This window comes from Girardinichthys multiradiatus, chromosome Y, assembly GCF_021462225.1.
Source record: "Girardinichthys multiradiatus isolate DD_20200921_A chromosome Y, DD_fGirMul_XY1, whole genome shotgun sequence".
Taxonomy (NCBI): Eukaryota; Metazoa; Chordata; class Actinopteri; order Cyprinodontiformes; family Goodeidae; genus Girardinichthys; species Girardinichthys multiradiatus.
In genome coordinates, this window is record NC_061818.1 from 33,572,159 (window position 1) to 33,596,562 (window position 24,404).

At 40.3% G+C, this 24,404-nt stretch overlaps 1 protein-coding gene across 1 annotated transcript in view; it reads right to left on the minus strand.

The window, feature by feature from the left end:
- Positions 1-4,751: 4,751 nt before the first annotated feature.
- Positions 4,752-24,404, minus strand: part of LOC124864592 (G protein-activated inward rectifier potassium channel 1-like) — a 57,111-nt gene continuing 37,458 nt past the window's right edge. The window contains exon 4 of the mRNA XM_047359430.1: positions 4,752-4,812. Within this exon, the coding sequence (XP_047215386.1) occupies positions 4,774-4,812 (39 nt within the window). The 3' untranslated portion in view covers positions 4,752-4,773. The remainder of the gene's footprint in view (positions 4,813-24,404) is intronic.

Consider the following 24,404-nt stretch of genomic DNA (forward strand, 5'->3'; position numbering starts at 1 on the left):
CTTTAAAATATAAAAGGATGCATGTCTTTTTTTTGTTTTTTAGATGTATTAACGCCTGAAAAAACATACAGATTATTAATAACACCCTTAAACACACCCCTGTGTGTTTTAATTGGCTCATTTAAGGCCTTCCCCGTAACACCCTTAAACACACCCCTGTGTTTTAATCGACTCATTTAAGGTATCGCCCCTAATGACGACAACCAATCAGCATCCACTGTTACGCCCCCTTGGACACACCCCCCTGCTTGACCACGCGACCTCCTGCCCACATGGCAACCACATGGCGCCCATATGGCGCCCACCGGAAATCCCGCCCTCACCGGAAGTCCCACACACCTGTCAAAAAGTTTGATGAAAGGGTGTACTTAAATTCTCTAGCTTCCTCTTGCGTCCACAGTTAATCCTGTTGGATGTGGTTCGTCCTTCTTGGTGATATGCTGACATTACCCTGGATACCGTGGCTCTTGATACATCACAAAGACTTCCTGTCTTGGTCACAGATGCGCCAGTAAGACCTGCACCAACAATTTGTCCTCTTTTGAACTCTGGTATGTCACCCATAATGTTGTGTGCATTTCAATATTTTGAGCAAAACTGTGCTCTTACCCTGCTAATTGAACCTTCACACTCTGCTCTTACTGGTGCAATGTGCAATCTATGAAGACTGGCTACCAGGCTGGTCCAATTTAGCCATGAAACCTCCTACACTAAAATGACAGGTGTTTCAGTTTCATTGTCCAACCCCTGTGGTTGTACCAGATTATATGAAAAAAACGTTTTGCCTAGACAAATGGCAATAACAGTTCATTCTGAGCTTTAGTCTTGGTGGCTGAGCCCTCATTTGAAATTTCTGCAGAAATACCATGAATTTTCACAAAGAAGCTTTAAAAATGGCAGAAATATGAAGTTAATTATAAAAGGATTTTACGCAGTAATGAAAGGCCAGCCAATATTGATACGTTTGGAGCATTCAATCTATACATCTTGTAGAGATTCTTCAGAATTTTTAACGGACCTTCATGCTGCATTCTATTTCTTCAGACATGCAGGGATGTATCATCTGCCATTTTTAAAATGCACATGTGAGCTACAGCTGCACAATTAGTCTGGAGTGAATTATCCAAATTCTGTAGAGGAATAAAAAAATGGGATTATCTGTTCAGAAAACTTAGCTCAATATAGTAATTAGGGACAGAACCCAACATTGATTGTTTTTTTAATGTACAATTATCTATTTTCTGAACATAATTGAATACAAAATCCACACACAGCCTATAGGTAGACACTTTTTATTATGCTTTGACTATTAATGCATGTGTACTAACTACAGACATTAATTGATCCATGGCTTTTACATCTATGATGAGCATGTGATTCAAATTTTAAATAAAAATTTGTATTTTTTATTTTTGATATTTGCCTGCTACTGATTTGACTGTTTGCTTTTTACTATTAGCCATTTTATTTAGGGTAAAAATAATTTTCAAGAATAATTATACAAAATTTGACACTTTTTTTTAACACTTAACACATTTAGTTTTAAGAGTTTTTAAAACTTAAACCATATTGGTTTAGCTAGTGTTTGATATAGGATTGTTATGGTTTTGAAACCTAAGAAAGTTGTGGATGTAACATGTGAATGGACTTAGTGGGTCAACACTGATGGGTCGGACAGCGCAGTGTTAAAAAACCCATAGGAGTAAAATCAGTTCTCCATGCCCAACTGGTCTTTGATTGCAAAGCTCCACAAGTCAGTCACTCCTAATGACATGTGATATGTGTAACAGTCAGCCCTGCATTCAGACTTCCTAACAGTTGGATAAACTTGCTTCCTGGACAAACTGGACCATCTGTCGTTAGAATATTATTAATTTAATGTCATCGTTGACAATTTTGTTTGGAAAAACACACCAAAGGTTTTGATCATAATTTTGGGGGGATTTCAAAATTTTTAGCTGTAATGTACATTTAATGTAATGATTCGTGGAGCAAAAAGCCGTTCTGATATTTGGGACAGAGCCCTGGGATTTTCCTGAAAGCTGGATGTCCCACAAACACTGGCTAACTTTAAGTACACATGAGACTTCCCAGTTGCTTTGCTTCAGTTGGGTATCTGGTGAAAGTTTCCCCTTTGGGCTTTTACTGATCACATCAGACCCATCAGTGCCTCCTCTTGACCCAATTACACATCTGAATCACTCAGTTCTGGTTTAACTGATGTTAGGTGAAATGAGTACAAGATTTAAAAAAAAAAAAGATGTGAAGAGACAAGTCATGTACCCAGCTGCAAGGAGAGGATGATGGATAGATGAGGTTTTACCTTCTGAGATCCAGTCAGTCACTCTTGTGATTATGAATATATTATTTAATATGAATACTTTAATATTATATCAAGTAATATTTCGGTCCGTTACGGGTTGTCCTGTGAATACCAGCCCAATAAGATGGTGGTATTAGGACAAACTTGAAAGGGATGAGCCAAGCTCTGGCAGTACTGAACCGCAAAACTCTGTACACACAGAATAAATTCACACAATTTCTTAAAATACAAGAATGTATTTTAAAAAATAAGTCAAATCAAAGTCGAACATATTTCAATCAACAAACTTTTAATATGCTAAATCAACCCATCTAAACTACGAAGCAGAATGAAAGAATAAGGAAGACTAATGGATAGTCACTGGCATTGACTTTGCAACAATCCCTCATACTGAGCATGCATGTAGCGACAGTGGAGAAGAATAACTCCCTTTTAACAGGAAGAAACCTCCAGCAGAACCAGGCTCAGTGTGAGCGGCCATCTGCCACGACCGACTGGGGGTTTGAGAGAACAGAGCAGAGACACAAAGAGAACAAAGAAACACTGATCCAGGAGACCTTTCTATGGGAAGGAAAAGTAAATGTTAATGCATGTAGCTCTTTTAGTTGTTTCACCTAGAAAAAAAGAACAAATAAACTCTGGGCCAGTTTTCAAGGTTAGAGTCTGAAAGAGAGCACATAGAGTTAGTCACAGTAAAAGCTCAGTCAATTGCCATGTCTAGGAGAGAGAAAGGGTTAAACACTGAAAGACAGGGCCATGTGGATCATCGGTAGAGGGTGAGCATTAAGTTGTTGCTAGCAGAAGCTTGGACGATACCCCTCTCCAGAAAGGTGTCCCAGGTAGACACAGAGTCAGGCCAGATGTAACTTCTAGGAAGAGAAAAGATAGAGCAAAGTTAAAAGCTGAAATAACAGCAAATAATGCAAAATTGGAGAGTAGTGTGAGAATATAGCAAAGAGGGTGAAAGTGGTCATTATGTCCTCCAGCAGCCTAAGCCTATAGCAGCATAACTACAGAGATAGAGTGGCTTAGGTTATCCTGAGCTAACTATAAGCTTTATTAAAAAGGAAAGTTTTTAGCCTAGCCTTAAAAGTAGACAGTTTGTCCATCTAGAGCCCACTGATGGCCATTGTTATACTAAAAACCACAAGGACTGGGATACCTCTCTCTGTCAGATTGACCATAACCATTGGAAAAAAGAGGGGGTCATAATGGGCTATGTAGAATATAAACAAGTGAATCAAAGATGGTGGAAAACCATGACCAAAAGAGTGATGCAACATTACCACGTAATGTTTATGTTTTAGAACCAAGGATTATCTTGAAGAATCTGGAAATTAAGTTAAGTTAGTCTTGGAACCAATTTAGGCAATAATTGGTATACCTTCAAACAACCATTCACAATGCAAGATCAGATAAAACATTATTTTGATAAAATATTTTAAAAAATGATTTGCTGAATAAAATCAACCTTCTGAATCACCAATTCTCAACGGTGTTTAATTAGCTGCCTTTTATTTATTAAAATAATATTTAAGAAAATATTATTTTGAATGAGAACCCAACCTTTTGGATAATGGGTTTTAATGGTGTTTAATTAATTGTCATGTTTAGTAAAGTAATATTTAAGGAAATATTACTTCCTAGATTGGAAACTAACAACATTTCTGGGTAAATGATTTTCAGCTGACTCATAAAGTGGGTCAGCACGTGTTCTTAGCCGTTAGTGGTTTGAGCTAACAAAAGAAGCTTTTAGCTGGTTACCAGAATCAAACACATACCTTTAAAATACCAGTAATAAAAGGGTTGAAATGCATAAGCGTGGACGGTGTGTTATTGCCGATCTGTGTTTAAAAACCACCCTTTAACTAAAGTTTGTCTTAACTTTAAAAATAACACAACACAGAACACATCCTTAGCTGAGTTTCCCAACACAAACAAACACTAACATCATTAAATGAACATTGTTTTGATTATTTAACTCAAAACTAATCTTCTTTGCCCAAACACTACCTCTTACGTGAACCGTGCTGAGGAGATGTTGTCCGGGGTGATGAAGTTAAGGAAAGCATCCACGGTGAACAAAGAGTTAGTTTGCAGCTAACCTCCGTAGCTATGGGGTAGGTGGCTCGTTTTGCCAGCCCGGGCTGAACTGCACGCAGAGCGGCGTGTTGTGTTGCGGTACCTTTGTCCTTTCTTCAGACTGGGAATACCGCTCCACTTGGCGTTGTAGAGACAGGGTCTCTGCTGGGAACTCGCTGGAACACAGGTTGCTTCTGTAGACCTCTGAAAGAAAAGTCAAGCCACGCTTGTATCCTAATTACCCCTGTTCATGAATGAATACCGGATACACAAACAGCAATTAATTCCTACTTAACTTAGTGCATATGATCGTATGACACTCTTGGATTCAGTTTGAAGAGTGATGTCTGCTTGCCAGCTAGGAGGCATTAGCGCGCTGTGTCTCTCCTTCCAGTTCCGCTGGGGACCTGCGTGGAAGAGATCAGTTTGTTGGAACGCGGGGTTTTTATTCAAACATGACGTCACTGCAAATCCGCAGTTACCCCTCTTGTTCCTGTTCCTGGCTGTGCTGGAAGTAGATTAATGGAAGTTATTTTGGAAGTTCCATAAAAGTTCTTACTGGCTTTTGATGTAACTCATGGCTGGGTCCCAACACTCTGAACTTAAAGTTTTGTATATTTATAACCTTATATAAACATAAAATATGAATGGGCACTAAACCCATGAGTTTGTATTAGTGGGGCCTTCTTTCTTTGGCAAAAGTGACATTTTTATTTATATTTCAGTGATAATTAACAACATAGTGAGAAGCTTTTGAAGATGTTAGTAATTTTCAAACTCCTCTGCCTGTGCAGCTCTCTCTCCACTTATTCTCTACAGCCTAGTTTGATATCTCAGATGCACTGCTTTCAAAGTGTTAGATTCTGGTTTTGTGCTCAACTTTGGTGTGAATTATCTGAGGATGTGTATCAGACTCCAAATGATAAGCCAGAATTTTTGAGCATTTTCCCTATTTTTTATCCTACTATCTGCCTTTTTGCTGTCTATCAGAATTGCAAGAAGCCTCTCACATTTCTGACGCTCCTTACCTTTGCTGATTATTTCTACGTTTCTACAGTGTGAGCTGAAACTGTTGACATGTTTTAATCTACAATCATATTGCATACATTTACTGTTTCTTGTCTTAATCAGATTATCCCTGCCATATAAAATTTCTTTCTCTGCATAGTTTTACTGTCAATGTGTGTGTATAGAAGATAGGATAGTTAAGACAGAAAAAAATTAATACTCTCAAAACGTTGCTTGGAGCGACTAAGGGAGTATTGTAGTCGTCTTCAAAGTCGTAATCAAAAGGTTGTGGGTTGGACTCCAGCTTCCTACTGGCAGCTGTTGATATGCCCTTGGGCAAGACATTTAACCCCCAAATTGCCTACGAATCTCTATTTTGGTGTATAAATGTGAGTGCAACTGGGTGAATGTGTCAAGTGTAAAAGTGCTTTGAATGGTTGGTATGACCAGAAAAGCGTTGTACATCTAAAAAGATTAGTAAATCGTGAAACATTTCCGTGTTTTTTGTCTCTCATTTTAGAAAGTGAAACTCAAATAGATTTATGGCTGAATTGAATATTTCAAGCCTTTATTTCTTGTAATTTTGATTTATTATGGTTTACAAATAATGGAAACCCAAAATTCAGCCTCAGAAAATTACAATGTTACATAAGATCAATAAAGAAGGATATTTTAAACAGAAATGTCAGGCTTCTAAAAAGTTTAATTTCTATGCACTAAATACTTGGTTACTTCAGCCTGATTTTAACCTCAATCCACTCCTTGTGAAGCTCCTCCTAAGTCCTGAATGGATTGCTTGACAATGCTCTCAAGGCTGTGGTTATCCCTTTTGCTGGTATACCATTTTCTACCACTCAACTTTCTATGAATATTCTTGCACATAATTGTGCAGGGTCAGGAGGCTGACCCAGACTGAGAGGTCATATAGAGGCTCAGGAAACTTTTGCAGGGGTTTTGAGTTTTCCAATATTTAACTTTTTCACAGTATTCAACTTAAATGGAATTCTTAATTTATATTCAATTCAGTTTATTTATGTAGCACCAATTCACAACACATATTGTCTCAAGGCACTTCACAACAGTCAGGTACATACATTCCAATTAATCCTAACAATTGAACAGTGCATTCAAAGTTAGTTATTTATTCAAATTGGATAAAAAGTTTTTCTATCTAAGGAAACCCAGCAGATTCCATCCAGTCAGTGACTTGCAGCATTCCCTCCTCCCGGATGAGCATGTAGAGACAGTGGACAGTGACTGGCGTTGACTTTGCAGCAATCCCTCATACTGAGCATGCATGTAGCGACAGTGGAGAGGAAAAACTCCCTTTTAACAGGAAGAAACCTCCAGCAGAACCAGGCTCAGTATGAGCAGCCATCTGCCACGACCGACTGGGGATTAGAGAGAACAGAGCAGACACACAAAGAGAAGAATGAAGCACTGATCTAGGAGTACTTTCTATGGGAAGGAAAAGTAAATGTTAATGGATGTAGCTCCTTTAGTCGTTTCACCTAGAAAGAAAGAACAGATAAACTCTGAGCCAGTTTTCAAGGTTAGAGTCTGAAAGAGAGCACATAGAGTTAGTCACAGTAAAAGCTCAGTCAATCGCCATGTCTAGGAGAGAGAAAGGGTTAAACACTAAAAGACAGGGCTATGTGGATCATTGGTAGAGGGTGAGCATTAAGTTGTTGCCAGCAGAATCTTGGACGATTCCCCTCTCCAGAAAGGTGTCACAGGTAGACACAGAGCCAGGCCAGGTGTAGCTTCTAGGAAGAGAAAACAGAGAACATAAATGTTAAAAGCTGAAATAACAGCAAATAATGCAAAATTGGAGAGTAGTGCGAGAATGTAGCGAAGAGGGTGAAAGTGGTCATTATGTCCTCCAGCAGCCTAAGCCTATAGCAGCATAACTACAGAGATAGTTTCAGTTCAGATTATTTAGTTAAACGGCGCTTATTTACAACAATGTCGTCTCAAGGCACCCCACAAATGGTCCCACTGATGGTCATTGTTATACTAAAAACCACAAGGATTGGGATACCTCTCTCTGTCAGACTGATTATAACCATTGGAAAAGAGAAAGGGTCATACAGGTAGCAGAAATGGAGGGTGTGTTTGCACCTCAACCATAACTGAGCCGGTTAAGGCTAAACCTGACTCCCCCTTACTCCATCCAACAGGGAGGGAGAAAGGCAGAGGTAAAAATAAGGAAGACAGCCTAAGGCTGTCTAACCATAAGCTTTGTCAAAAAGGAAAGTTTTAAGCCCGGCCTTAAAAGTAGACAGGGTGTCTGCCTCACGGACTAAAACTGGGAGCTGGTTCCACAGGGGAGGAGCCTGATAACTAAAGGACCTGCCTCCCATTCTACTTCTAGAGACTCTAGGAACCACCAGTAAACCTGCAGTCTGAGAACGAAGTGCCCTGTTAGGAACATATGGAACAATCAGATCTCTGATGTATGATGGAGCTAGATCATTAAGGGCTTTATATGTGAGGAGGAGAAATTTCAATTCTATTCTGGATTTAACAAGGAGCCATTGAAGGGAAGCTAAAATAGGAGAAATATGATCTCTCTTTTTAATTTTCATCAAAACTCTTGCTGCAGCATTTTGAATCAGCTGAAGGCTTTTAACTGCATGTTGTGGACATCTTAGAATTCTCATCTATATAAGTTTCACTTTCTGAAATAAGAGACAAAAATGATTGACCTTTTTTATGATATTGTAATTATTTGAGATGTACCTGTGATTTAATCCATTTCCCATTTGTTCCACTCTGACAGATCTCCATAAGGCATGGCCATTATGAGTTTCTGACAATGTGATAATCAAAATGAAATGTTAGTTATATTTTTAATACTAATCCTACTAAATATAAAAAAATGTAGGTGACACTTTTATTTTATACTCTTGATTATGCGCCTTCGTATCAACCCTGCAGTTTATTTTTCAGACACATATGCTTAGTCTCATAGCCTGTCAGCAATTGTTTCAAAACAGTGTTTGCTTGAACAAGTCATTCTTCTGTTATCCAACCCACAATCTTTGCTAATTGCTACCTTACTGTTAGATTAGTCTTTTTTGAGGATGTGAATCAATATTATATCTGCCTTTGTCCATCTTACACAGCTAACTGACAACTTGCAGTCATGAGTGGGGGAGAAGTAGAGTTTTTGGGGTTATCTCTGCAGTTGTTGGATTTATCTCCTGTAGGTGTTCAATCAGATAGTATGAACTAAAAGCACCAACTGCCTGACTGTCAGTTTAGTGCAAATGTTATAGTATGATGAAAAGGAGACTCTTCCAACCATCTGAAATACTTTTTAAAAACATAATGTTCCTAAAGTGGAGCTTTTAAACCTTCACCAACTGCTTTGTGGTCACTTGAACTGTCAGCCTTTCCCTTTAAGTTCTTACTGAGCCATTTTACAAAAATCACAACTGCATGTGAATAACTACACTGAGGCTCTAAATTAACTATAATAACTTCTATCTGAGTCCCTTTAATTGCATAATTATCACATTTAAATACTTATTTTTTGGTTGATGAGCTTGACATATTGTTTTATAAAGCAGATCTAGTCTTATTTAAGGGTTGAAGCTGTTTCACTGTTCAGTTCTTTGAAGTCCAGCACCTGAAATAGTGCACTTTGAGCTGTAGGAAAATAACATTTACGGTAATAAACTTTGATTGCAGGCTTTTGGGCCAAAGCCTTTGATCTTCTAAAAGCTACAGATCCATCACAGAGGTGTATGTGTTTTGGTTTGAGTTTTCCGCACACAGCATTACTCTAAATCAGCCTGTGATTTCTCCACGGCCAAAAAAAACCCCCCCCCCCCAAAAAAAAAACAGAGTGAAAATTTTAGGCAGAAGTATGAATAATGGTGAATATTTTTCTTGTTTCTTGTGACAAGATGTCCCGACCCACGACATGATCAAAGGATCCCACAAGGAAACATAGGTTTAAAATTAGCTTTTGAAGGCAGAGGGTGATGTTATGCGTAAGCTCTAAAGGCAAAGATTTCCATGAAGTGGGGGGGTCTAATGGACACTCTTGCTTTGTCACCAACTGACCTCTGGACAGTTTGGCTGGTTATGTTGGTCTCAGTAGTCAACAAGTCTGAAAAGGGTGTTTATACAGGGAAAAGGGAACAAAGGAAATGTTTCTGTGCATTTTAGCCCTGCTGATGAGTGCATTATTTTAGCTACTATAGAAGGAACCTCAACTGATGATTGTGTAAATAACTAAGTGGTCAAACTCAGAGTAGACCACATCATAAAAAACTTTTTTAATGATGAGAATGTATGTTTCTCAATCTGGTCATCCTAGCCACTTTGCCGATGAGTACAAAGTGGCTGGATGAAAATCACCATCTGAGATAGACGCCACTGTTTTTTACTGGAAAAAGATTAACTGTTTCCTCTAGGTCTGGGGTCAGTCTCTTTCAAGTGGAGGAGTACAAGTGTCAAGATGGACAGACAGATAAAGGTCTAATTTCCAGCAGTGCATGTGCTGCCTTTTGTAGTAAGGAGCTGAGCCCAAAAAGCAAAGCCCTCATTTTATTCCTATTTTCACATCTGATCATGAGATACAGATCATGACAAATGGAATAAGATCCAAGATAATGGATGGATGCGACATATCCGACTAGTTTCTGGTGACTTGGCAGTTCCTCGCACTGTTTTGTGACGAACTGCGCCCTCCTTCCTCCTCCTCTGCTTGTAGGAGCGTTCGACTGGCCTCCTGCCTTGATGGCCCCGTTTTCCCTCGTCTCAGCTCCGGGCATATGGAAAGCGTCTTAAGAACTCCTCCAATCCTCCTATTAAGAAAATGGATGGATGAAAATGGATAGATGGTCTGAAAGGAACTGCAAGGTTGCAACTTTAGTTATAATGGACAACTGATTGCAAACTGCATCAAAATGCTTGATTCTGAATGAGAAGAAATGTATGCAATATGAGAATAGAAATGTGTTGAGCACTGATTTGTACTCCACAATTAACCTACTAGGGACAGATATGTAAGAATTATGATTATTGATTAATATTTATCAAGAATTATATTTGAAAATCATAATTTGAAAAAAAAATTAATTTCTTAACCAAAAATCATTACTTATGAATAGAAATCAGAGATGTCCTTTGGTGTTGTGATTATGGGCTCAAAGCTCTTTAATAATTACAAATTATTAACCAAACCACAAAATGTCACTGTTTATTCAACCATTTCACCGAAGCTGGGGGATCTTCGACCTTGTTTTGACAGATAAATCTCTCTTGCACGAAATAATCCCAAACGCTTCTCTTAATTATATATATGAAGATTTATTGAAGCCAAATAATCCTGATTTACATATACCATTATTCTGGTCCAAAAACCTTCACCTATCTAACAAGCACTATTCTACACAAAGGGGATAAAAATGACTACCTAACAATAATAATAAAAGAAAAATATATATGCATTTAGTGTCTATGAAGATCAAACCAGTAGTTTTATGGACTAAATGTGCAATTTGGGCTAAATGGAAAGAGAAGTACTCCTGGTGTGCCGATGTCTCGATTGCAGCGATCAGCTGATAAAATGGTGGGGCCACGCCCCTTTAGCCCCTAGCAGCTGATCGCCCCAAATCTCGAACAAAGAGTCATAAAACTCTGAGGAACAAAGAAATGGTCAGGCGAGGCCCAGACCGCAGTTGCTTTGAATGAAAAACTTTTAAATGTCCAACTTCTAACTCCACAGCAAATCAAAACACAGCTCAGCATAAAACACTTCAATCGGTATTGCATGCAACAAGTTGATACCTTAGATTAACTACTGGTGATTCTAAATCACCTCAACTCTGCCTCATCCTGCCCAGACCTCTAAATGCACTTATCCGGTTTAATATAAAAAGAACGAAATTACTTTGACGTTGATTTCTTCTCTCCGCCGGTTGGGTCAGGTCTGAAGAAAAATGAGGGGGGGAATCACACGTCCATGATCACCTCAAGAAAAAAGAAAACGGTAAACTTCTTGTCCGTCCAGGAGGGGAAAATATGAAGAACCGTTTAGTCGACTGAATCAACAAGGAGGAAACACATCTAGAAATAAAACCTCTGTGGGTTTTTCACCTGCGGCGGGTGTCGGCGTGGTCTTTGGTTGGTATATGAATCTTCTGACTTTCTTGTATCAGACAGATTTCCAGCTTTCAAGCTCTTCCGGTAATGGCCTTGTGGAGCAAAGGTTCGCCTGCGAGCTTTGGTCTCTCCAAAAATGTGCCGCCATTGCGTCGTCCCGTGAGACAAGCTGGAAATGGCCACGAAATCTTTATTTTCGGCAGATTTATAATCCCAGTGACATCAGAGCTGTGATGTCTGTTGAAGCTGTGCATGTCAAACTGTGCGACCAAAATGGATGACTCCAACAGATAATAGTGAATGCAAAAGTTCCCCTATTAGCCTAATAAATCCAGAGCCAAGCAAGCTAATTTTTGACAGTAAAACATTAATAAATGCTTATTTTGTACACATTTCATGTCTTATGTTGGTGCATGCAAACCAAACTATGAGACACAATTCATATTTGTTTAGTGTTGTGCAATACTTTACTAAACAAAACAGTCTGATGTGGCTGCAATTTTAAAACAAAAAAGCAAAACACCCTAATTAGTCTTTATAGTATCTAGCCTGCTTTCACTTCTGAGGCCAATAATGGCAGCAACAGCCAGAGGCAGGGGAATGTGTCTGTACACTGTGTCCTGTGTTTGACGGGGTAAATGCTAGAGGTCTGTGGTTTTGCTCCTCTCCACCTAGACCTATCATGATTGTTTGGAAGCCAACTTTGGGGGTGGGGTGGTTGCCCTGTCAGGGACTCAAATACTGCATTTGACTTCTGTTCTCACAGGAAGGATCCTGCTTAATTAAAAATAAAAAATGCAACAAACCAATAGTTTAATTACTCTAATCAGGCTCTTGAGCATAGGCTGAACAGAACAGCACAAAGGGAGAGGAATTGTTTTGAATGTTACAAAATTTCACTTTGCTTTGATCAAAACTACCTTGGTTCTGATGTTTTAAACCCAGCAGACAGAATGAGGCACTAGTGTATATTTTCTTTCCTTTTATACATCAGTCAGTGTGGAGGAAATTGAAAGAGGCACTAAGCAGTAACGAGACTGAGATAGTCACAGTGATGTCTCCAAAGATGGAGACATCACTGTGATGTTGAGTCCATAATGTTTTAGACTCAACAGAAACATTCTCTCCAGTCAATGCAATGGGTCCTCTGGGGTACACTTGTTGACATTCTAAAATTTATTTTACCCTATATGGTTTCTTCAGATTAAAGATTTGACTTCTATTTAATATCTGGTATGAAGTTTGTAAGTTGATGGCGTGGCTAATAAACCTTTTGTTTTTGAATATTTTATAAAATTCATCAGTGTAAAATATCACATGAATATATGAACTGAGTTGACGTAATCTAAAGTGAGGCCCATTATGAAAGGCTTGCCTTCAAAGCTACATTTTTAAGTAGCTCCATAATAGGATTGGATAAAATTATGTTGAGGGTAAATGTGCTCTAGTTTAATCACCCAGTCATTGTTTTCAGTAAATGGTTCCCATAACATGCAGTCATTAATTATCCAAGTACCAAACCAGCTTTAAGTCAGCATGATGCTTGAGGTACTTCAGAATAAAGTGACACATCTTGATGTTTGTTGGAGTGGACATTGAACCATAAAACAGATTATCACAGTACAACTGTGTATGGAGTTATTGTCATGGTTGCTAAAGCAAATTGCTTAGTCCACCTCCATGGTGCATTGAAGCCCAAATTTATTCATACCCCTGGCGGATTTTTTTATTTGAAATTATTTTTTAACAACCAAGAAATTATTTCTGGTAGGCAGTGAGATGGACTGTCATTTGGAGGTGGGGCAAAAAGGAAAATGGGAGAGAAGGAGAAAAGAGGATGGAGGAGAGAAAAAAGGATGAAGAGAATACAAGATAACACCCTGCTTGCTTCTACACCTGCAGAAACATTCATTTTAACAGCTTTTTTACCCAAAAATACATGGTACTTAGAAATGCAAGATGTATTTAGTGATAAATGCGGCTCAATATACACTCACCGGCCACTTTATTAGGTACACCTTGCTAGTACCGGGTTGGATCCCATTTTGCCTTCAGAACTGCCTTAATCCTTGGTGGCATAGATTCAGCAAGGTACTGTAAGCATCCTCGGAGAGTTTGTTCCATATTGACATGATGGCATCACACAGATGCAGCAGATTTGTTGGCTGCACATCCATGATGCAAATCTCCCGTTCCACCACATCCCAAAGGTGCTCTACTGGATTGAGATCTGGTGACTGTGGAGGCCATTTGAGTACAGTGAACTCATTGTCATGTTCAAAAATCCAGTCTGAGATGATTTGTGCTTTATGACGCTATCCTCCTTGAAGTAACCATCAGAGGATGGATACACTGTGGTCATAAAGAGATGGACATGGTCAGCAACAATACTCAGGTAGGCTGTGGCATTGACACAATGCTCAGTTGGTACTAAGGGGCCCAAAGTGTGCCAAGAAAATATTCCCCACACCATTACACCACCATCCTGAGCCATTGATACAAGGCAGGATGGATCCATGCTTTCATGATGTTGACGCCAAATTCTGACCATACCACCCAAATGTCGCAGCAGAAATCGAGACTCATCAGACCAGGCAACGTTTTTCCAATCTTCTATTGTCTGATTTTGGTGAGCCTGTGCGAATTGTAGCCTCTGTTTCCTGTTCTTAGCTGACAGGACTGGCAACCGGTGTGGTCTTCTGCTGCTGTACCCCATCTGGCTCAAGGTTCAGCATGTTGTGCGTTCAGAAATGCTCTTCGGCATGCCTTGGTTGTAACAAGTGGTTATTTGAGATGCTGTTGCCTTTCTGTCAGCTCGAACCAGTCTGGCCATTCTCCTCTGACCTCTGGCATCAACAAGTAGACCAGTAGATCAGCAGTTTCTGAAATGCTCAGACCAGCCCGTCTGGTACTAACAACCATTCCATGTTCAAAGTCACTTAAATCCCCTTTCTTCCCCATTCTGATGCTCGGTTTGAACTGCAGCAGATCGTCTTGACCATGTCTACATGCCTAAATGCATTGAGTTGCTGCCATGTGATTGGCTGATTAGAAATTTGCGTTAATGAGCAGTTGGACAGGTGTACATAATAAAGTGGCCGGTGAGTGTAGAACATTTGTGTATCTGTTTTCACCTGAATCTAAAAACCTGTGGGTCTGAGTGTGTATACAAGATTTTTCCATTAAAATGCCATAGCGAGTGTGAGGAGCCACAGACCTGCCCCCCTGAACCTGGGACAGATACGGAGGAGATCTGAGCCATAGACATCCAAGGGTCCACCAGAGCACAGGAACCCCAGGAGAACCATCACTGGGACCCCCCCATAGAAGAGCAGTGGAGAGTCCCAGGGGAACCACCCAGCAGCCACAGTGCAGAAGCCCCAGGGAGCTGCGGCAAAGAGCCCACATGCCCCGCCAGCAGCCGTCTACGCCCGAGCAGATCCAGCCAGAGTCCCCGGGACATATCACTCCCCAAAGCAGAGGCCTGACAAAGCCCAGGAGTCCAGGATGAGGATGGGTGTCGTTGCCATGAGACCGCAGAGATGGAAAACCCCTGCGACACTCCAGTGACGCACCCGCACCCTTAGGCCCTACATGAGTGGCAGTTTGATGGAGTGGGCGAATGGAGGTGTCCGGGGTTGGCGAAGGAAGCACTGGGGGGCAAAATGCTCTCCCAGGGAACCACCTCCCCGGTTGACCCCAAAAGGCAACCCTATTTGCCGAGTTCCAACAATGGAGGCAGGCATAAGCACATTCACCGGACCAAAAGCTAGGGACAGGTACCAGGTCCTGAGAACCAACCAAAACCCCCAACCAAACCCTCAACCAACCCTGATCCCCAGCCCCGACACCCTGTCCTCCGCCTGAAGAAGCCACCGACCCCAACAAAAAAGGAGCCAGCCGGAAGCGAGTGCAGCAACAACCAAGACTCCAAAAAAAAAAAAAAGAGCAGACCTGCCAGCCCAGTGCAACCACAACACGCCACCCAAAGGAGCCCATGCGATGCACCACCCCGGCTACCACCGTGCCCAAGGGACAGACGCCAGCCCAGCAAGCTGAAGGGCACCACAGAAAGGCCACAGCATGCACAGCAAAGAGGCTGCACACTCCTAGAGGCCAGAACCACCAACATCCAGGTCAGTCATGCAAAAACAACAGAGCCAAGATAAGCCGCAGTTCCCCCCGAGCCAACGCCACAGCAACACCACTGATCCTTCCATACATTGGTGGGGGCACGGTGAAGACCACCAACCCCAAGCACACACCACCCACCAGGAACCACCCAGCAGACAAGCAAACCCCACCTCAGTATAAGGCTGAGAAGACCGATGCAACCGCTGAGCCCAGCGATGCCCGCCCTGCAGCAACCACACCCGGAGGCCAGAGCCACCCTGCACCCCGCAACAAAGAGCACCCAAAGCAAATGCCCTGCACAAAATTCATACCGTGTAAATGCGCCCCCATCAGCCCTCCAAAAATAAAGCCCCCCCGCGAAAGAAGACCCAGAGCAAGAACATGCCTGCCACCCATACCCATACCAGAAGCAGCCCCTTGAGAAAACCCACACTGAAGCCCACAAAAAGGCAGAGTCCACAGAGCCAAAACCAAAACCCACCGAGAAGTCAAGACCAGTCCACCCCGAGATCAACCCTGGCCAGCCCACCCGCTCAAACCATGCAGACCCCTCCGACCCCCTCCTCCAGACAGAACCGGGACTGACTTCAGGAATCGAAACCCAGACAAGGAACCAAAATCCAAATTGGAACCACCCAGGTCCAAACGATACCTATCCCCACCCTAGGCCAACCACCCATTTCCACCCCAGAAGAAAACCTACACCCACCCCAACAATAAGGCAAAAGATTTAAAGCAGCATATTGTTAGTTACTGAAGGTATTCACGTTCTGTATACTTTTTTAGCTATAATGATGTGTTCACATGCAAGGCTCTGACAAGGAAAGGATTGAGAACCATCCGTTTGAGAGACCTTCTTTTAACAGAGATGGTACAGACTGTAAAGAACTGAAACGAGGCAAACTGAGCCGCAAGAATCAACCGTGGCTGCGTCATGACAAAATTTCAGAGGCGAGAATAAACCCTTCTAAGCAAACTCCTGATTGAGCGAGTGTGGACGCAGCTTTGGCAGAGAAGGATTTGTGATATGATAGAAAAATCTGGAAGCAATGTTTGAAATGTAGGTTGAGAATGAGAAAGGAATAGGTATCACGCTTATTCTATGCTCAGTTAACAGAGCAGAAGACGTCTCTGAAATGCTTAAAGGTGGCCGAAAGCTCGCCAAAGGGATTCTTAGAAAGATGGGGAGTAGATAATTTAAACACAGCATTAAAGTCATTAGGGAAAGAGATTTTTTTGTTTTGGGTCTAGTCTACATTTAGGTTTTTTCTGCTTAAAATGTATCAAACTGTTAAAAGAGGGAAAATGAGTCTTTTCATCAGGCATACAGGGAGGCACAAATGCCAGAGGTAGAAAACACGTATGTTTGTGTGTGGTGTGGCAGTCTGACATCACCTGTTTGAGCTAAAGAAAATCAAAAACAAGAAAGATCACTGTGAACTGACATCCGACTGTTCATCTTGGCGTCCTTGCATCTGAAATATCAAACCAGCTCTTACATTTCTGTCATACTTTCATGCTGCTGTTGTGGCACAACTGAAGAAATGGATGTTCTACCACAGATTATCGCCATTTTCACTCTTCTTTTCCAAACTTTGTTGAAACATTATTATTAGATTTGGTGGGGATAAACTTTCCAAAAGAGTAATACATTACAGTTCTAGAGGTAACATCTGCTAAAGAGGAGTGATTCAAATTTGCAGCAAGGCAAACAAAAAACTGAGATGCTGATTTCCGGGAATGCGAAGGGTTTTTTAATAATATTGCACCGACTACGCCAAAACAAATTCCTTGTATGTCCAAAAACGTACTTGGCAATAAAGCTTTTCTGATTCTGATTCTGATTCTAATAAGGACGATGATAGCATTAACATTTTGTCTATGTAAATTATTCACTACTGTATGAAGACTCCATCAGGGATTGAACACTAAGTGCAGGAAGCACATTGGTTAGTTCATATCTTATGTGACTTTTTTAAAGTCCAGTAATGTCCAACACCCAAGAATTTTAAATAAGTATGTTTCTTTATTGTTCTTTGAAGTTGTCACAAACTGTCTAACGTACGCTGACTGCAGTCTTACTATTGCAGCCTAAATTACTGGTGTCTGTCAAGACATCCCAACCAAAGATTAAGACTAATATATATATAAATCTGTTCAAACAGCCTCCAGGCTTCCCACAGAGACACTTATTAACCCCGATTAGACTTTCTGTCTCCTAGATGTTTTATGGTGGTTTATTACATCACAGCTGCACAGTACAAGTCAGGTCAAAACAATGTGTTGCTAAATTAATAGAAATAAAACACATGCTTTACTCTGGCAACAATTAGGGGAATGTTCAACTCTATTTCTCTTGCAGAAACCTACTTCTTTTAATCATGTGCTTTCAGAATGCACAAAGTCATGTTTAATAGTTTTGTGATGAATCCAGTGATCTGGTCATGTTCTCAGACAGACCTTTCAAAAAATAAAAGCTCCAAGAGCCTAATCGCACATTCACCAGACTCTTTGTCACGTCTCTCTCTGAGCCGTTTCCACTATCTTGACAGGAACACTCCATTTAGATGGCAGTGAGAAAATCAGCTTTCTCAGCACACAATGCAGCTCTGAGTTCCACGTTTGTTCTGCTTCTGTCTGACCATACTGTAGCAGGCATTTAATTACAAGGATACATATTCATTAACATAGGCTCTGTCTTTCAGTGTTTAACCCTTTCTCTCTCCTAGACATGGCAATTGACTGAGCTTTTACTGTAACTAATTATATGTTCTCTCTTTCAGACGCTAACCTTGAAAACTGGCTCAGAGTTTATCTGTTCTTTCTTTCTAGATGAAACGACTAAAGGAGCTACATCCATTAACATTTACTTTTCCTTCCCATAGAAAGGACTCCTGGATCAGTGCTTCTTTGTTCTCTTTGTGTCTCTGTTCTGTTCTCTCAAACCCCCAGTCGGTCGTGGCAGATGGCCGCTTACACTGAGCCTGGTTCTGCTGGAGGTTTCTTCCTGTTAAAAGGGAGTTTTTCCTCTTCACTGTCGCTACATGCATGCTCAGTATGAGGGATTGCTGCAAAGTCAACGCCAGTGACTGTCCACTGTCTCTACATGCTCATCCAGGAGGAGGGAATGCTGCAAGTCTCTGACTGGATGCAATCTGCTGGGTTTCCTTAGATAGAAAAACGTTTTATCCAAATTGAATAAATAACTAACTCTGACTGCACTGTTCAATGATTAGGATTACGGTAATTGGATTGTATGAACCTGACTGTTGTGAAGTGCCTTGAGACGACATGTGTTGTGAATTGGCGCTATATAAATATACTGAATTAAATTGAATTTACCATGATTAATTTAAACTTAAAAAAGGTATTGTTCCTATATCCAGCTGATACTGCACTGTTTTTTGTTTTCAGTAGTTCATTGTGAGTGTGTGTGTGTGTGTTCAAGTAAATGTGTATTTGTCTCCCTGCTAATACATGCCAGGTCATGGTTGGCAGAAAAAAATGTATCATCTGGAGAGCCATCTGTTCATCTGTCAGGCAGCAAATGCTTACTTACTTGAAAACAGCTAAAATGTCCAGACTCTTCAAGGTTGGGCTGCACAATTATTTGAGCACAGAAAGAAAATTGGAAAAGGAAGAAATTGGTTTGGAAAATTAAATTTACTTCAATCATTTTTTTTTTTTTTTTTTCATTTATCTTTCTTTGCTTTGGGCAGCTGGAGGATTTAATCAGTTGTCTTGTTCATCAACAGTGTTTTCTCATTCATCTGAGAGGCATCAAAACATGAATATCAAAGGGAGCCTTTGTACCTTTGTTGTGAAACCATCTTTGTCCTCAAGCACATTTTTTCACACTTTGTCCTTGCTGTGTAATGTGTATACATTTCTCATCATATTGCAAATGAATTAGGAAGTCAGTTGGATGAGTTTTTCCCTTTATCTTTAGATGTGCCATCCCAATGTTTCTTTACCTTTAGTTCTGCCTTCTTTCAACAATTTCTGTTGATTTATTCGTATTTTTTGGCATTTTCTGTATGCTTCATTAAAATTACTGCAGATATTTTAAACTCTAGGTACCTAGGGTTCTAGGTACCTGTCTCAAAAATAGTATGAAGCAAAGATCTGTGTAGTTGAACAACTCATCCATGTGGCTGTTGGAGCTTATTAGTTCTATGTGTCACAGTCAGTTTCTTTGCTGAAAAATAATTTAAATCCACTTGACACTTGAAATCCAGTAGCAGGGATGGCTTCACTAGATGAGACTCCGCTTGGAGTCAGAACTCCAGTCTGGTAAAAATGTGGCTCAACTTAACTGAGGATAGGATTAGGAAATAAAGGTTGAGTAATTGCTCTAGTGGGCTTCAAATAGAGGGAAACAAGAATAGTTTATAACTGCAACTGATAACACTTTGCATACAAGGCATCCATGGTTGATTTTTGAAGTCAGGAGAGATAAGAAAAGTCAACATTTTAAGGTAGAATTTCCCATTTGGAAGATGTTAAGCCTAATTGTTGGATTGTGTAAATTCATCTCATAGGATGAAATAGATCAAACAATACTGCACTGTTTTAATTTTATTAATAAATCACCTTCTTGGTAAAAATATTAAATAATATAATTTATGACATGTGATTTCCCTCTGCTTCAGTGAATATTTGACATTACAGCTGTTAGGATTTAAATTATTTTACTAGAAATACCAAAAGCCAAGCTTGCTAAATTTGCTTGTTTCAATAGTAACTATTTGACATGATTTATGAAGATTCCTCCTGTAACCATTTGCCTGTTTGTGTGAATGACATGACATTAATATGAAACAAACAAAAAACAGCCTGACAAAAAGAAGTAAAGGGTTGCCATCCCTTATTTTGTGTTGTTGCATTTCATATAATCACCAGTCATACATAATATTACAAGTATTAACAAGAGGGGAAACCTCCCTGCAGGGATTTTCTGTGTTTACTGAGAATATTATCCCCCACCAACAAACTGTCAGATTTACTGCTGAGTTTAAGCAGGGGGGGACAATAGATATTGTGATGTTCTGCATTTCCCTGTTTAATGTAATGCTGACAAAGGTGGTGACAGGATGTGGCAAAGTAGAAGCTAATTACAGTATCAACCATTCAGCTATCTGTCACCAAGCTGTTAAAAAACTTTTACTGATATATTGTGACATTTTTTGTTACAGGTGACAATCTTAGATCAGAAAGATGACATGAAACAGTAAAAATGTGGCCCAGCTTTTCTCTTGAATGTCCCCTGTCTTCTCTGTCTGTCAAGTCTGTGATTTAACTAGAGCTCCATGACTTGGTTCTAAACAGTTGGCAGGTTTCTGTCTCACATCACTGGACTAAAGGCTGAGTCACGACAAGGCAGAGCAGAAAAGTGGATGTGTCTGAACCACAGAAGCACAACAGTGAAACCTTCATGTTTGATTTCACACCAGGACCTAGGTCCTTAAAAGCTTCAGACCTAGTTCTAAGTATTTTATTCTCAGAACTACACAGACCTGTTTTAAAGTCTGCCAAATTAGAACATAAAAAGGATCTGATCTTTATCCGGGCATAAATTATTTTAAATGTAAGCTGAAGTCTACAGAAACAAACATGGTCCACTCTGTTGTTATTTAATAACGGACATATATTGATATTTCTTTTATTTAGTCTCATCTGTCCAAACATCTGTCAAGCTTGATGGTGGAGATATATGTGCTTGATTTAGAGTTACAGATCCTGATAACCTTGCAGTGATTAACCATTAACACTTTGGTACACCAATGTATTCAAATGTTAGGGTCCACAGATAATGTAACTAACATCAGCTGAAAAACAAAATATCCTTTGGACCCCACTGATTTAACTGAAGGCATCTGTGGGATGGAATAGGTATCCAACATAAGCCTTTAGATGCCATCAGACTCATCTCTGGATAATTTTGATGCTTGGTTAACTGCTGGGACTCAGTGTTGTGTTTAAAGAACAACATTTGACCAGGTTTCACTGTCTTACTGTGAGCAGTAACATGACAGAATGCAGGTTCTCTTATTATGGCCTTTTTATCCCACAACTTAAGCAAATTAATTTTTAATCACTGAGTATTAACAATATTTCCATAGTTGAATTTGCTAACAAGAATAAGAACTAAAAAGAATATACAGAAGAGGTAAATTTAAATATGATTTATATGATTTAAATATGTTCTATGGAAGAACTGAATATTTTGAGCATGAATGCTGAAATCATAGGGTGCAAACTCCAAATGTTGATCACACTACAAATAGAGAGTTACAAGCTACAAAAATAAGGAAATTCATGATTGGTCAATTATTTCTTTATTGTACTAATGCTTCTTGGTAATATGTCGTACACTATTGGAAAGCCTGATTATTTCCCTTGAAATGGTGCCACCGTTTTAAGGAATATGTATTTGTGGGTGTAGCAGCAGAGTTGAGTATATGGGTTGTGCTCATGAGAAATTGAATCTCCACTGCCAATGCCAAATAGCTTACTTCACTATTGACTCTTGTTTGTCATAGTTTATTGAACTGGATTATTGAAGCTTGAGGAAACAAGATATATTGGCAAGTTAAAAATTTATTTGAAAAGCAGGGGCCTCAGTAGTGTGTGGGAGAACCGTACACAACCACAACAGCCTGGCAGCTCCTCCTCATGCTGGTCACCAGCTTGGTCATACACGGCTGTGAAGCTTGTGGAATGACACCTAAAATATTTGACCCAAGTCACACAGGACTTGCTTCCAAGTATTAAGGGTGCATTCACACTTGCCACTTTTGATCCGCTTTAAACGGAACAGAGTTCGTTTTCCCCCTTGGTCCGGACCTTTTGCGCAGGTGTGAATGCATTCAAGCGAACCTTGGTCCGGACCAAACAACCGGACCGAGACCCACTTTTTGAGGTGGTCTCGGTCCGCTTCCAAACAGACTCTGGTGCGGTTCGCCTATGGTCTGAATACAAACCGGCCCCGATCCGAACCAACTACAAAAAGCGTACGTCTCTTTGGACATAAAAAGCCACCGTAGCCGGTAGCAAAGTTGTTTGTTGTAATGTAATCATACCTGATAAGCTGTGTGTTGCTTAGCAACGCTACTGGCTTCTGGTGGGACAAGGCCCGTAGAGAACGTTGGCGTTCAGCACGTATTCTCTGACGGGGTTCCAAAATTATAAATGGAACGTCTCAAAGTCTGTGTTGAATGAGTTGCTCTTCAGTCTCACAATAATATTGCAGCTGTAATAACGACCCAATTATGCAGAACAGAGGTGCTGCATGCAGCACGTCTACAGTAGAACATGCAGTTCTACTGTTTTCCTAAATTTCCCGGTCTGTGCTCTGTCCCGACCCCGTCATTTCATGGGAACAATGATCGTCACCCGCGTGGCTTTGTTTACAAGTAATAGTTCACTTGCAAAAAGTAAATGTGAAAACAAACCGCACCAAATGAAAAAAATAAAGTTCGCTTTTGGTCCGGACCAAACAAGCGGACCAAAGGACTTTCCTGGTGTGAATACACCCTAAGAGAATGTATGTAAACTTCTGACATTGAAAAGTTTTTAAAATTCTCTAGAAAGGCTCTTTGTCATTGTTCTAACATTTAGCAACCAGACATAATTTGGGTAAACCCAAGTGAAGTAAATCAGGAAAGGTTAATTTAGTCTGATTTAATGAAAGACGGTTAGGAAAAAAGGTGCATCTTTCTGTGCAGTCTACACATACATCTGGTTTGACCTTGCCTCTGTGCCTAAGTCAACAAGACCTGGATAAATAAAGGGTAAAATATGTAAATGTCAACTCTGAATGCTTGGGGTTTACACCTGAGTCAGAATTAGCCAGGATTCATGTTAGTATCAGATATAAACTGGCCTAAAGGAATCTTGTTTGCTGTAACTGCTCCGTAATAAGATGCTAGTGTTTTAGCAGGTATTAGAAAGGTTTTTTTTTTAAGTCAAACATTCCGATTATGTTTGATTAATTTTTTAACATCTGCTAAGAGTCTGTATCAGACTGATGTAGTTGAAAGTTTTGGATGCAGAGTTGATACTCATGCCTTTCTTGCCGTATCACTGGAAAGAGCTTAACTATATTTTCAAGGCTCTTCATAGTATGTCTGTTTTTGACATTCACTATGGCTAAATTTACATAGAGTATTTACATTTACATTAGAGTCATGCTGAGACAGTTGTGTTGTTTATTGAATAATTTGCTTACTCCAAACATTGCACCCTTGTGAAGCTGTGGTCTTTTTGTTTACTAGATGAAGAACCCGTGGTCTTGATTCAGTTGACTCCACTTTGAAGGTGCCAATGTGCTTTAATTAATCTGCGGAGGGAAACGACTGTAAATGTCCGGGGCTCTTTTAACATTCAAATTGGCAGGCTGACAGGCAGGCAGATGTTCAAGCCAAGCACGCGTTCTTCCTTTGTGTGGTTGGCTCTGCTGCGTTTGGCCGCTTTTAAAAGACACAGTGTGATGGAGATTAGGAGCAAGCTGAGCAACCGGTGTTTATTGGGTCGAGTGGGACAGGCAGGCAGGGGGCAAACTTTGCATATCAAAGGCAAGCTAACAGAGAAGAGCGAACATCAGGCATGGCGATCTCCACTCTGTTCTACACATCGTGATAAGAACCAGAGGGGAAACACTCTGATAAGAGAGGAAGGAGAATGCAAGTGAGACAGGTTTACTGTGCACGAATGATTTGTCAACAAATTAAGAGTT